The 14349-nt window shown below is 40.7% G+C and overlaps 1 protein-coding gene across 4 annotated transcripts in view; it reads right to left on the bottom strand.

Annotated features, from left to right (window-relative positions):
* The window catches only part of CGNL1 (cingulin like 1), a 124668-nt gene that overhangs the window by 15849 nt on the left and 94470 nt on the right, over nt 1-14349 (bottom strand). For all 4 annotated transcript variants that reach the window (XM_034784431.1, XM_034784433.1, XM_034784432.1 and 1 more), the window contains exons 11-14: nt 12791-12943; nt 11559-11729; nt 4466-4627; nt 3267-3356 (exon numbers count right to left, since the gene is read on the bottom strand). In XM_034784431.1, coding sequence (XP_034640322.1) covers nt 3267-3356; nt 4466-4627; nt 11559-11729; nt 12791-12943 — 576 coding nt within the window. The remainder of the gene's footprint in view (nt 1-3266; nt 3357-4465; nt 4628-11558; nt 11730-12790; nt 12944-14349) is intronic.

Consider the following 14349-nt stretch of genomic DNA (forward strand, 5'->3'; position numbering starts at 1 on the left):
GTTAGTGCCACACGTGGCAGAGGTTTTAGTGACCGAGATATTTGCCCACTGGGAAGTGGATAGAGATCACTTAACAAGCACATTCCCATCTTGTGTACATGCAGGCAGATTGTGACTAAAAAACAAAATTCCTGTGTATTTCAGAGCTCACACAGCAGAGTAGAAGACAGTGTGACATCCTTGCATCACATATACCTCTGAAGTGGCAGCTAGATATTTGTTATGAGTAGGTGACCTAGCTAAGAAACTGAGATTTCACTCTCTTGCCATCTTCAGTTGAGATCGGGGAGGGGGAAAAGAGAATAATCAGTGTCTTCTGCAGCCCTATCTCAGATTCAGGGCAGTATTGAAATAAAAAGGGTGGTGGGATAAATTTTAATTGCAAGTGAAATTTTTCACCTGTCTAACTTGACAATGTTAAGTTAAGATAAAAGTTAACCAGTCATTTTAATGCGTTTTTACTATACACTCAAATATTAGTCTTCATTATCAGTATATTAAGATAACACATTCATAATAAAAAGGACATTTACAGACCACAGATATTACCAGCCAGAACGAATCCATTATCATTTCTCACATCATTATAGATGCTTAGCAGACCCTGAAATACTCTTCAGTATTGACAACTTAGCCACTATGGCAAACTCAAAACAAAACAACCTCTGTAACTCATGCGTGAAATGAGAACTCTGAATCTCAACACAAACACTTTTGCCTGTTATGTGACATTCTAGTTACCCATCTGTATTTTATGTTTCTATTTAGCTACTAAATTAAATTACTGAAGTGCCCACTAGTGCAGATTTGGCTAAGGTTGTTTCAGCACAGACTTGCAGCACATGCATGGACTCCAGCATTCAAAGCTTCCTAAGTAAACAATGACACAACTACAAATTAATAATGGGTCCTTTACATTCTGAATCCCTGCAGAAAATGAGAGCATCTCATACACACCGATTCCGAGCCTGTATAATCTCAGTGAAATAATGGTAAAAAGGCACTACCGAAATCCAATAAGAGTCTGAGAAACCTTAGGCCCACAAATTACTAACAGGATCAGTGGAGTTTCAAGGACACACACAAGCAATTTGAGGCTTAACTCATTTTAAGGCACTTCAGCTATCTCAATAGGAGATACTATTTCACTGAAAAGAGATGGAAAGCAGGATTTTATTGCCTGTCTCTCCCACTGAAATTGAAGCTACTCCTATCACAAGAAGTCTTTTAGTTAGAAATCAAAAGAAATTAAAATATTATATGTATTCCACTGAGTAGTATCTGACTCTGCAAGTAGTCTCCATGATTTCGAGGAAACTCCTCACTGAGTGAGGTACTTAAAGTAATAATCAGAGCTGTCCCTAGGGTACGACAAATCGGGGTGATTGCCCCAGGCCCTGCACTTTGGGGGGCCTCGCACTTCGTGAGGAGGAGGTGGGGAGGTGAGGTGGGGGCCGGGCGGGCGGGGAGGAGCACCCCTGCCAACTTTCCCCTCCTCCGCAGCGTCTCCTGCCCACCAGCAGGCCCCGCAAATCAGCGCCTCCCGCTCCCTCCCAGCGCCTACCGCCGATTAACTGTTTCACCGCGTCTGGAGGTGCTAGGGGTGAAGGGAGAGGAGCAAGGGCACAGCACGCTCAGGGGAGGGGGCAGAACTGGGCAGGGAAGAGGTGGGGCAGGGGTGGAGTGGGGACAGGGCCTGGGCGGAGCGGGGGAAAGCACCCCCTGGCAGATAGAAACTCGGCGCCGATGTCCTGGGCTCTGTACCCCCCTGGGTATGGCCCTGGTAGTAGTAGTAGTAATAATAATAATAATAATTAATAATGCCCAGTTCTTATACAGCAATTTTCATCAGTAGATTTCAGGTTCTTTACAAGTGAGGGCAGTATCATTATCCCCATTTTACAGATCGAGAAACTGAGGCACAGAGTGTTGAAGTGATTTGCCCAAGGTTAGCCAGCAGGCCAGTGGCAGAGCTGGGAATAAGACCCAGGTCTCCTGAGTCTCAGTTCTGTGCTTTCTGTGCTAGGCCATGCTGCCTTCCTCAAATGTAGCCCTCTGTCAAGATAATGGTAAGTCAATAAAAGCAACGCAATTTATTCTTATCACAGCTGCTGCCATTGGCATGACATATGTAAATTTCACTTTTTCTTGCTTTTTAGATTTTACAGCCTTAGTGTTATTTCTAAACTTTGGGGGACATTTTCAGAATGGCTTCAACCCAGCTTTAAAAAATTATTGTTTTGTAAAATTACATTTTTTATAGCCAAGCGTTTGCATGACTAAAACTCAGACTTCTGTGCAAGCTGTATGATGTCTGTCTACCTAGTCTGTGTGCATACATGCAGTTTGTGCACACAGGTAAATTTCTTGCATGCACAAAAACCCAGACCAGGAAATATGCCTGCAAAAAAAAGACAGACAAACTGCATCTGGAATTTTAGAGGATTTCTTTGAAAATCTGTCCATTTGTGTAATAAGTTGTCTCATTCATAATTCATTGCACAACTAATTCCAATAGAATAAAGCACAGTATTGATAGGTAATTTGTTTAGGGTAAACCATAAATAAAAAGCTCTATCCCACTTTAACTACTTACCATTTTGAAACTAACATCTAAAAACGGAATCAACACAACACCACATTCAAATGGCTGTGATATGCGTGTTTTTTGAAAAGCAGATCAGAATTTCACATATGATCTAGCTATATCTTTATAACTGGCTTGACCAAAATCCAAAACTGAACAATCCAGAAGTTTGTGAAAAGTTTGAAAACTATGTAAGAATTTTGTGGTGTAAGTCAATTTCTGTTTGCTGTGTATGACAGTTTAACACAATATACTATCTGCCCCGCAGGACAGGTGTAACAAAGCGTGTGTACTGCTGAAGGAAAGATGATTTTGGGGTTAGAACACATGAACAGAAGTCAGAAGATCAAGGTTCTATCCATGGTTCTGACAGACTTTATAGGTGAACTAGGAAACTCAAACTCTCGTTTCAGTTTTCCCACGTGTAAAACGCGAAATACTACTACTTACCTCAAGGGTGTTGTGAAACTAAATTAATTAATATTCATAAGAGACTAAGATATTCTTGCACTGAAAGCTCTATTGTTGTTGAACATAATTGCTATCTGGCTTGCATGCAATACAATGAGCATCTAATTTGAAGACTGATATTTAATGTATTAATGTTATTTGTGACCCTTTTCTTCCTCATCACTATACCACGGTTGGGCAAAGTAAACTTTGTTCATTGGTCAAGTACCTGTTCTCTGCACCTACTAATCCTCTCAGACAGCAAATCTGAATTGTTTCTTTCTTCATCAAGCTCCAGTTCCAACTGGGACAGCTTGTCCTAAATGAAAAAAGAAAAGTAGTTCAATGGATTAGTCCTTCATCCTCTTTTCAATGCTACTGACCATTTCTCTTTAGGACTGCAAGGGCTCGATTTGTCTACACACACACACACACACACACACCACGGCAGAAAGATGTTTGAAAAGTGCAGCCCCTGTGACAATTTGCAGAGAACTCAGGAAAAAGTATCTGTACTGTACTAGAAAAGCCTACAAGAATTTAATAGCCTGTTTGCTATTAACTTCATTATTAAAAAAAAAAAAAAAAAACTTCAGTGTAACTTCAGAACATGGCTTTCTTCAGTGCAATTCAACAGCTAGCTTCCAGTCTGAACATTGTTTTCCCTTTCCACTGCAGTAACAAGTTGAATAAACTGAAAAAAGTCTCTGAGAAATTCCACGGGAAGGAACTTTGCAAGCCTATTACAAAGTGACTTAATTTCCAATGACCTATTATTAAATATTCATTGGTCAGGGACACTTACAGTAATTCTATGAGCATAAAAAATTGCAGATATACAATATTAAATAAACAATTTAACAACAATATTTCTAGAAATACTCTAGAGGTGCTACAACAGAGGGTTTTCTTTAGAAATTAATTTTAATTTGTTCACAGCTATAAAAAGAGGCCATTTATAAAAGCAAGACAAGGGGCTAATTCAGTGCCCATTGAAGATAATGCAAAGACTCCCACTGATTTCATTGGGAGTGGTTCAGGTTTTAAGTGCCTAGGAGTTAAAACTTTCTGATTTTCGTGCCTGATGAATTGAAGGAGAACGACAGGGGTAACTGGTCAGAACTTCCATTTGTCACAAGAGAAAAAGAAAGGAAAGTATTAAAAGAGCTCTCAAAATAACTACCATTCAGAACATAATATGCCCTATTAGATGTGCTGAATGCTCACCTTTGGGAGATGCCAAAATAGTTCTTGCATTACCACTGCCCTAACGTTGATTTTTCCATCAGATGAGATGAAATTATGTTGTTGCTTCCAAGGCACAACCACAGTAAAATAATTAAGTGTTTCCAATCATCTCTAGCAAAAAATGTACTATACATAAGCACCGAGCATCCAAAGGACCCCCCATCCAAAAGCTCCTTTTACCTCCATTAGTTTCATTTGTCTCGCCCGATCACTTTTCAAGTGATTTTTGGCTTCCAGTTCATATTCCAAGCCTTTCACAGTCTGTTCTAGCAGCTGAGTTTTTGTAATTGCCTCATCCTGGGCTCTCTGGTGGTCCCGTAAATCCTCTTCCATAAGACGCATCTGAAACAAGAAGGCAGGTGGCACAATTTATAATACGTTTCTTTGTAACAGTAATGTCAGTAAATGGGCTACACTTCTGCTAAGACTTTAAAAACAAGTTATTAAAAACCAGGCTGAGAGGAAGTAGGTAGTATTATGTGCGTATTAGAGTCATTTTTATGTCATCCACAAGAGGGCACCAAGTAAATAACTTTGGATCATCAGATATGAAAATACCCTTCAGCGTACAGGTTTCACTGTAGTGATAATACAAACTGGATTTTTTACTTAATTATCTTTTTCTTAGCCAATTATCCTACAGCTTTGTGGATGATTACAGCTTTGGTAATTATTTCCATCAGGTTTATTTGCTTTTCATACCATCACTACAGTTTATTGATGCTTTCTTATGCCCCTTGCTCTGGCACGAAGGCACTTTGATGACGATATTATATTTATGGTATAATTGCTATTGTATATATTAAACTATAGCCCCATACATATGTAGTAGGAGGTACATCTCTTGAGGAGGCGGGTTCTCTCTCCTAACCGTGGTCTGTGTTTCATTACATTCTCTCACTCAAGCTTACACAGTCCCATTAAAAGGTATAGTTAGCATGAAGCTCTTAGATTTTGTGCTGCGATGAGGCGCTCTGATTAATTTGTTAGGTGTTATATACCTTTGAGTGCACAAACTTCTATAACATGATCTGAGTTTCACTTTCAGTTCTCCCTCACATTACTTATATAAGTACCACCCAGCTCAGTAATGGAGCATTACCAGGTTATAGATTATTTACAGAGCTATTTTCCTGTTGGAAAGGCCAAGTGAGAGAAGGCTGGATAATTACAGGCCATACATTATACTGTGCTACTAAGATAGTTATCTGCATACCAATAGGAAGCATTCAATATACAGTGTGCTATATGCCAGTGTGTGACACTAAGCACCCCTGTATTCACACCCAACACACGAGTGTAATAACATTGCTCTACAGCCAAAATGCTTCTGAAATAAATGTAGTCAACTAATGTAGTTTACTAATTCTGGGTCACTGAGAATGAAAATGATGCTTAAAATTGTTGATTGGCTCTAGTTTTCAAGATATGCTATTGGGTCAGTATATACGACCCTTGACTTGGGAATGGTGGAGGATAAGTGAGTTATAAAGGGAAGGGATCTCAATTTAAACCAAAAATGACTAAAATACATCTTTGACTGGATCTATGAATAAATCTATGACTGGGTTTGGACAGTACTTGCTTTTTAAGCAAAACAATGAATGATGCAATCTGAAGCTGGTATTGCATCATACAGGATATGAATTGCATCATGTTATTCCTAGAAGTCATGGATGATGCAATCATAACGAAGCTTACATCACTCTGCTGAACAAATCGCCCTATATCAGCTCTAGAAATCATAAAGTGTCGTGCGCTCTTATTTGTCAGTGTTTGATTTTGCAAAGGGACACATTTCTGTTTAGCCAAAGTGAGCAGAGATACCTTGTACTTGTGTGAAGAGTGCAGATAACTTCTGCTATGTTTGTGGTGAAGTGACTTTTGCATCTCAAAAGCGCAGTATAACCACTATGGTTAAGAAAGCCTAACACCTTTATTTTGGCTGCAAAATTGGAGATCAGGACAAGAGGTGGGCCCCACACATATGCTGCAACACTTGTGCAACAAATCTTCGCCAGTGGTTGAACAGGAAAAGGAAATCTATGCCTTTTGCAGTGCCAATGATTTCGAGAGAGCCAACAGATCATACCAGCAATTGTTACTTCTGCATGGTGCCTCCAGTTGGGAAAGGTGTGTCAAAGAAGAAAAAGTGGACTGTGCATTATCCAAACATTCCATCAGCTATATGCCCAGTACCCAACGGAGAAGGGCTGCCGGTTCCTGATGCACCAGAATCATTCTCACTTGAGTCAGACGAGGAAGAGGAAGAGGATGAAACTTCTGGTCCTGAACCATCAATGTCACAGGACCCACATTTTCTCCCATCCTCCTCCTCCTCTGAACCACACCTCATAACACAAGGTGAACTGAATGACCTTGTCAGGGATTTGGAACTACCCAAGAGTAAGGGAGAGCTGTTGGGCTCCAGACTACAGCAGTGGAATCTCCTGGCAGGTGATGTTAGGGTTTTCATGTTCCGTGACCGTCAAAAGGATCTTGTCCCATTCTTCTTCATGGAAGGTGATCTTGTAGCCTGCAACAACAACGATGGTGTGATGACAGCCCTCAACATCGTTCACGATCCAGATGAGTGGAGACTGTTCATTGATTCATCGAAGACGAGTCTTAAAGCTGTTTTACTGCATAATGGCAATGTTTTGCCATCAATTCCAGTTGGTCATGCAGTCCATATGAAGGAAACCTATGACAACATGAAACAACTTTTGAGGTGCATAAACTATGACCAAATCAGTGGCAGCTTTGTGGCGATTTGAAGGTTGTTGCTCTCTTGCTTGGTCTGCAGACTGGATACACAAAGTACTGCTGTTTTCTCTGCGAATGGGATAGTCGTACAAGAGATTCCCACTACATCAAGAAAGATTGGCCACTCCGACAGTCATTAGAGCCAGGGAGGAAAAATGTTCAGCATCCACCACTTGTTGAATCAAGGAAGATTTTGTTACCACCTTTACACATCAAGCTGGGTCTGATAAAGAACTTTGTCAAGGCCATTGACAAAACACAAGCAGCTTTCAAGTACCTCCGTGGAAAATGTCCAAGGTTAAGTGAAGCTAAGATAAAGGAAGGTGTCTTTGTTGGTCCTCAGATTCGTGAACTTCTTCGAGATGATGCATTTGACCATGCACTGCGTGGCAAGGAAAAGACAGCATGGAAAGCCTTCCAGTTAGTGGCAATAAATTTTCTCAGAAACAATAAGGCAGACAACTACAGGTTGTTGGTGGAAAACCTTCTCAAGGCATACAAAAGCCTTGGTTGCAACATGTCACTAAAGATACATTTTTTGCACTCTCATCTAGATTTTTTTCCACCAAACTGTGGAGCAGTGAGCGACGAGAACGGCGAGCGATTTCACCAGGACATTGCAACAATGGAGAAACGTTATCAGGGCAAATGGAGCCCATCAATGCTTGCAGACTATTGCTGGACAGTGACAAGAGATGCTCCATTTCATGAATACAAGAGACAAACCAAGAAGTGCCGAGTAGACACTGAATAGGACTAAACTATGTACATAATAGTTTTTGCCTTTTGTTTCATAATACATTTTATTTATATAACCCTTTTGCTGATTTTTAAAGTGTTACATAAACAGGACAGGTGAAATATTATCATGTAAAGCAACAATAAACACATGAAAAGACCTAGGTTTACAATTTATGATTAAAACTCTACTATCTACACAATATACATAGACATAAAATGTAAAAACTTAAATATCTTAGAAACAGTAGCCAATCAGTTGTTTTAATTGTCATATTTGAATTCAGCACATCAAAATACATAATAAATAGCACATTTTATCTCTGAAGCAGACGACTTCTCCAAAATTGTAGACCAGTGTAATTTTTGTACTAAATATGCTTTGTTAGGTATCCTTTGAAAACTCATGACTCGCTGGTCAATAATTTCATGGCAAAATGTATGTAGCAACATTATAAGTACAGTTATGAAATCTCCCTGTGTGATGTTATTAGCACATGTTCAAAACCAGATGGCCCTGCCTTGGCAAAAGTTGTCAAACAGGCTTATCCCAAACAAAGGAATGTGTGTTCACCTCAATTTACATATACGTAGTAAACAGGGCCGGCAAGAGAGCAGGGGGAGGAGATGGCAGGAAACAGAACAATTTGGATTTCAGTACACACACCTGGGGGAAGAAAGAGCATGGAGCCTCCTTCACCTGTCGCCTTCTTTACTGCTTGAATAAACTACTTTGAAGGGTAACCTGCAGAAGAATCCACTTCAAAGGTTCACTGGACTATAAAAGAAAGGGGTGAGAACCCCAACTTCTCTCTCTTTCACCTAAGACAACAAAGGCACCAGCATATTTGAGCCTCTGAGAGATATCCTGACTAAGGAAAGGGTCAGTCATCATGATCCTGGGAGACTGTGGTGAGAAAAGCCATCTTGAACAAAGCCTTGAACCAAAATTTGTTAGATTAAGTTTTGGACTTTTAGATGCACATTTTCACTTATATTTGCTTGTAACCATTTCTAACTACTCCTTATGTTTGAAGTAATTTAAAATCCAATCTTCTTGTGTTAATAAATGGTGTTTTATTTTTTAAATCAATCCAGTGTTGTGTTTAAACTGAACTTTTTGGTAACTCCAGTTAAAGTAACAAACCGTTGAATATTGACTCCGTACAGGAGAAATGAACATTAATATCTTAACTGTCCAGGAACGGGCTGGATATTGCAGAATTTTGGAAAATTCGGGACAGGGAGTGTGTTGGTTGGTGTGTTGCTGACGGGATGCTGGAATCAGACCTGCTGGACCAGGGCTGCAACTATACATAGACCTACACGCTGGAAGACCGTTTGTGAGCAGCCCAGGTTAGGAGCTTCAACAGCAAAACATGGTGAGGCACCCAAGATTATGGAGCAGGCAGTGACAACCTCTCACTGGTCTGGATTGCGCCCCGGAATATGACAGTGTTTCAAATTATACTGGACTGACATCCCTAGAATCCAATGTCTTATGTCTCTAACTACAGCATGGGCAACAGTAATGAATAATTCTCATACTGCCCTACCCGCATACCTCAAAACTGATTTGGAGGACCACTAATACGAGCAAGAGGATAATTTAGTTTTCATGCTCATTCAGTCCTCAGCCTTTCTGATGAGACTCTCAAAAAGGATGCCAAGTGCTATATGAATTCTTGTCTACAAGGAACTGAATGGCCAACACACCTATTTCACTGAATGAAAATGGTTATCATGAAGGCTTATTTGTACTTCTCACTCAACATGAGAAAGAGAGAGGGAGAAACACATTTGATTGTTCTGAAGTTTGTTTTATTTTAATATAAAACCTATTATATGGATGCTTCTGAGAGGAGCTTCTCCTGTAATTTCAGGATTATGCTGTATCTTGTGCAGCTAGCTATACAATAAAACATTTCATGCCCTAACAATTTACACACTCACTTATAGAAATATAATGCAGCACTCTACAGTCAAAGTCTATAGCAACACAGTTTAAAACAAAATTACCAGTGTCTTTTTGTAGAATAATATTGGGCTGGGTTTTTTGTTTGGGGGCCTGGAGTTTTTTTAACATAAGAATGTGTGGACTGCTTACAGTTATAAAAAGAGTTTCAGTAATAGTTATAACCAACACGCGAGTAACAAATAAACACAGTATCTTTCAGTACAGATACTAATTGCTTTGAAGAATTTATTCCAAGTTACATTGATGATCTCACTATCCTACTCTCTATCTTCCAAATTTCATTGTGACTCTTCAGTTCTTTACATAAACCACACTTCACTGAGTGGAAATAATATGGAAGGAAAGAAGAGAGAAGAATGTACAGCAATCCTTCAAACTAACCTTTTTGTGTTATATTTTTTCTAGTAACTTACACTCTTGTTCAGAGGTGGGCAAACTATGGCCTGCGGGACTCTCCTGCCCGGCCCCTGAGCTCCTGCCCTGGGAGGCTCGCCCCTGGCCCCTCCCCTGCTGTTCCCCTTCCCCCGCTGCCGGCGCAATGCTCTGGGCGGCAGAGCTGCAAGCTCCTGGGGCAGCGCAGCTGCATAGCCCGGCCTGACCTGGTGCTCTGTGCTGCGCGCTGGCGTGGCTGGCTCCAGCTGGGCGGTGCGGCTGCCTGTCCTGGCACTCTGGGCGGCGCAGCTGTAGCGCCACCAGCCACCGGTGCTCCAGGCGGTGTGGTAAGGGGGCAGGGAGCAGCGGGGGTTGGATAGAGGGCAAGGGAGTTCGGGGTGGTGGTCAGGGGGCGTGGGTGTGGATGGGGTCGGGGCAGTCAGAGGGTGGAGAACAGGGGGGTTGAATGGGGACAGGAGTCCCCAGGGGGCAGTCAGGAAGGAGCGGGGGTTGGATGGGGTGGTGGGGGGCAGTCAGTCAGAGGCGGGGGTCCCGGGGGCTGACAGGGAATGGGGGGGTTGGATGGGGCAGGAGTCCCGGGGGGGCTGTCAGGGGGTGAGAAACAGGAAGGGTCGGATAGGGGCCAGGGCCAGGCCACACCTGGCTATTTGGGGAGGCACAGCCTCTGCTAACAAGCCCTTCATACAGTTTTGGAAACCCAATGCGGCCCTCAGACCAAAAAGTTTGCCCTGCTCTAGTTCAACAAAAAGAAAGAGAAACAAAGGAGAAGTTCTGGCCTGGAAGCTCAAATTATTAAAATATATTTTATATACTGAGGACATCCATAGACCGTTTATTCTCAAAGGTTTTCCAAATAACGAAGAACTGTATTTAGAACTTTAAAGAGGCCAGACTGATTTTATGGTAAAATTTACATACTAAAAAGACAGAGACTTCAAGGCTGTGGCTGATTCGGGACTGCACAAATAGCTTTGTCATTTAAATCTGAAACATCTCAAACGTCCATGACAATTACTTTAAAAAGCTAAAGCCAGGCTGTGTTGTTGTATTTTTTAAAAAAATAATAGATCCCCATCTTTTTCTGATTCAAGGCTATTTCAAAATTCTCAACTCTCCCTTCAGCAATCAATATTAAATGAGCCAAAGAACTTCAGCAGAAACTTTATCATATCATTTTGATAAATTCATCAAACACACTTTGCATTTATCTATTGTATCCAGTAAACCCCATTGCCCTTGTAGAAGTACCACCTTGATGATAGTCCTGGAGAATCAAACACAAAAGCATGCTGAATAAGTGCACAAGAGCATGATAGCAAAGATTCTTTGTCCTGAAAATTGTCTGAGGAGGATTCTAGGTCAAAGGTTAAACATGTCATTCAATTTATGAGCCAGTACCTCATCCTGCATTTTCATGGTTGTCAGATGTGATTTTTCTAACTCAAGATTTTTGTCTTTTAATTGTGTCTGCATTTCTGCAAGTTCCCTGCGATTTTTCTCCTTGTACTCATCAAGCTGGTTCTGAAGCTCCAGAGTGGATGACCGGGACACTTCTACAATTTCAGCCATCTGGCAAAAAACAAACAAACACATAAAATTCCCCACAAGTAAAGCATTGCTAGAAGGGAATCTGTCTTCATTAGTACTACAGAAGAATATTTTTCTTCCTAACTGCAGTCTCTCCTATGTTACATTAGGAACATAATTCACTGTGTAGAGAACATTTTCAAAATGGTGTATATGTCCAGCTGAATTTCTATGCACCAGTTTGAAAATATGCAACTCTAAAATTGTGTTTCTAAAATGTGTGGCAATACATTTCCCAGACCATTCTATTTCTGCCAGCAGCATTTACAGGTGGCTTGTATTTAAACCTTTATAAATTAGAATTTATTCTATGAAGCCCTCACTGAATACTTTATCATACCAAAACTAAGCTGTGTGCTCACACATAGATGGCAAAACTAATACAACAATGCTGCAGCTGGAGAAATCAGCTGCAAGTCACTGCAGTCGAGCTGATGGTTGTGCTGAGCAAGGACTGACTTAGTGCAGGTCTTCACTACCTACCGGATCGGTAGGGATCGATCTATCGGGGATTGATTTATCGTGTCTCGTCTAGACACGGATAAATCGATCCCTGAATGCACTCCCCGTCGATTCCGGAACTCCAGCTCGCAAGAAGTGGAAGCGGAGTCGACGGGGGAGCGGCAGCGGTCGACTCGCCGCTGTCCTCATGGCCAGGTAAGTTGACCTAAGATACTAAGATATTCGTGTAGCTGAAGTCGGCGTATCTTAGGTTGACTTCCCCCCCCCGCCACACACACACGCACAATGTAGACCAGGACTGAGTCTGTTGTACATAATGGAAGAGAACTCAAATATGGCATCTTATTTTAACAAAACAGGAGTGTTTTACCATGGTATTTTCAGATTGCACCGTTCCAACTACTGTTCCAGTCCAGAAAGCTTTTATTGATAGTCACCAGGTCAAATACACTAACAGCAAAGTTCACATTTCACTTTCATTTACACTGCTTTTAAGCTCTTTTCTTTGTAATTTGGCAGTTTATTTGCTTTTTCCCATTAGATATCTTATCTCCTGCAGCCTCTTTTAACTGCAACCTTACCTCCTTGTGTAACTTCTCAATAGTCTTGTCTAGTTGCCATCGCTCATTTTCCATTTCATTCTTTATCCTCTTTAATTGTTCCTTCTGGTTAGTTTCATCTTTTAACTGTTCGGTTAACTGTTGCTGTTCCTGAATAACCTGATTGAATTTTTTCTGCATTGGATGGAAAAGTTACACTATAAAACATGACAGCCATAACTCTCTGAGAAGTCAAAGGAATTTAATGTAATATACTAACATGTCCCATGAAGCAACAACAATAAAAATCATAATAATACGCTGTAACACAAAATCAAAAGGAAGAAAGTTGCTGAGTCAAGCTTTGACAGTCAGTCTATGACAAATAAAACATACAGCCATGTAATATTTACTTATAAATGTCTACAAGTTCCTGAAACGCTGCAGAATTCTGAGGACCTACGACTGTCTGTCTTGTTGGCTCTATTACATGCAACGTCCATAGTCAGTTGAAGTTGCACAGTGCCCAGCAAATTCTACCTTCTGCCAGAGAATTCAATATTTTATTTCAGGTTTCATATTTCCTTTGTTGTTCTTGTTTATTCAATCTCAAAGTCTCTAAATAATATACTCTTTCACCTTCATTTGCTCTGCCTTTTCTTTCCTCAGCATTCAAGAAATGTGTTTGAATTGATTTAATAAAACAAAAGTATTCTTCAAAAAAGGAGTGAAAGAACTGCTTAGTTATTAATGTTTTAAATTATATTTCCATAGCACCCAAAAGCCCCAATCAGGAATAGACGTCATTGTCTTACGCCCTGTACAAACAGAAATAGACAGGGGTCCCTCTCCTGAACAGCTTACCAGGTTAAATAACCCCTTTATCAAAGCATTTTAAGTTACTGTTGAAGCCAGGCCTCTCTTTATGCATTAAGGATCACCCAGTTTTGAATGAGATGCAGAGCTGTACTGTATAGTCACATAGTGGGCTAAGAGCTCCAAAACACCAAATATGCATAAAGAGCAACGAAGATGTACAAGAAATTCACCACTTCAGTCAGAAGTGCTTGTTCAGTATCTTCAGACGTATATTCTATGCCTAATAAAAAGCCACACTGGGCACAAAATTATCAGTGACACAAAGCTAAGAGCTTGCATCCATTTTTCACTGGCTGTCTATATAAGATGAAGGGATTGATTTTAAGTTGCTCCTGTTTGAGGTTTAAAGACATTAATAGAGGTGAGGGGAGCCTAACTATATTTTGAGACCATGAGTCTCATGTGGGGTCCCCCTTTTTAGAATTCTACCAGAGGATCATGGCAGCTTTGGCTATGGTGGCCCCCAAGACAAGGAACCAGCCTTCCTTAGAGAACCCTCCTTAGTCCTTCCATTGACACTTCAACACATCTGAAAACTTTACTTCATCAGAGGCATTTTCAGTTTTAACCGTTGTGGCTCACTGTAAATAACCTTCTCTCTTCTTTCCTTACTGTCATGCCATTTCGCTTTTCTAAAAGGTTGCTATCAGGTTTAAATAGGGCTTACTTTTATCAAAATGAAGATTAACTGAAATGTTTCGATTACATTAAAAAAAACAAAT

Source organism: Trachemys scripta, chromosome 10 (genome assembly GCF_013100865.1).
Source record: "Trachemys scripta elegans isolate TJP31775 chromosome 10, CAS_Tse_1.0, whole genome shotgun sequence".
NCBI classification, from domain to species: Eukaryota; Metazoa; Chordata; order Testudines; family Emydidae; genus Trachemys; species Trachemys scripta.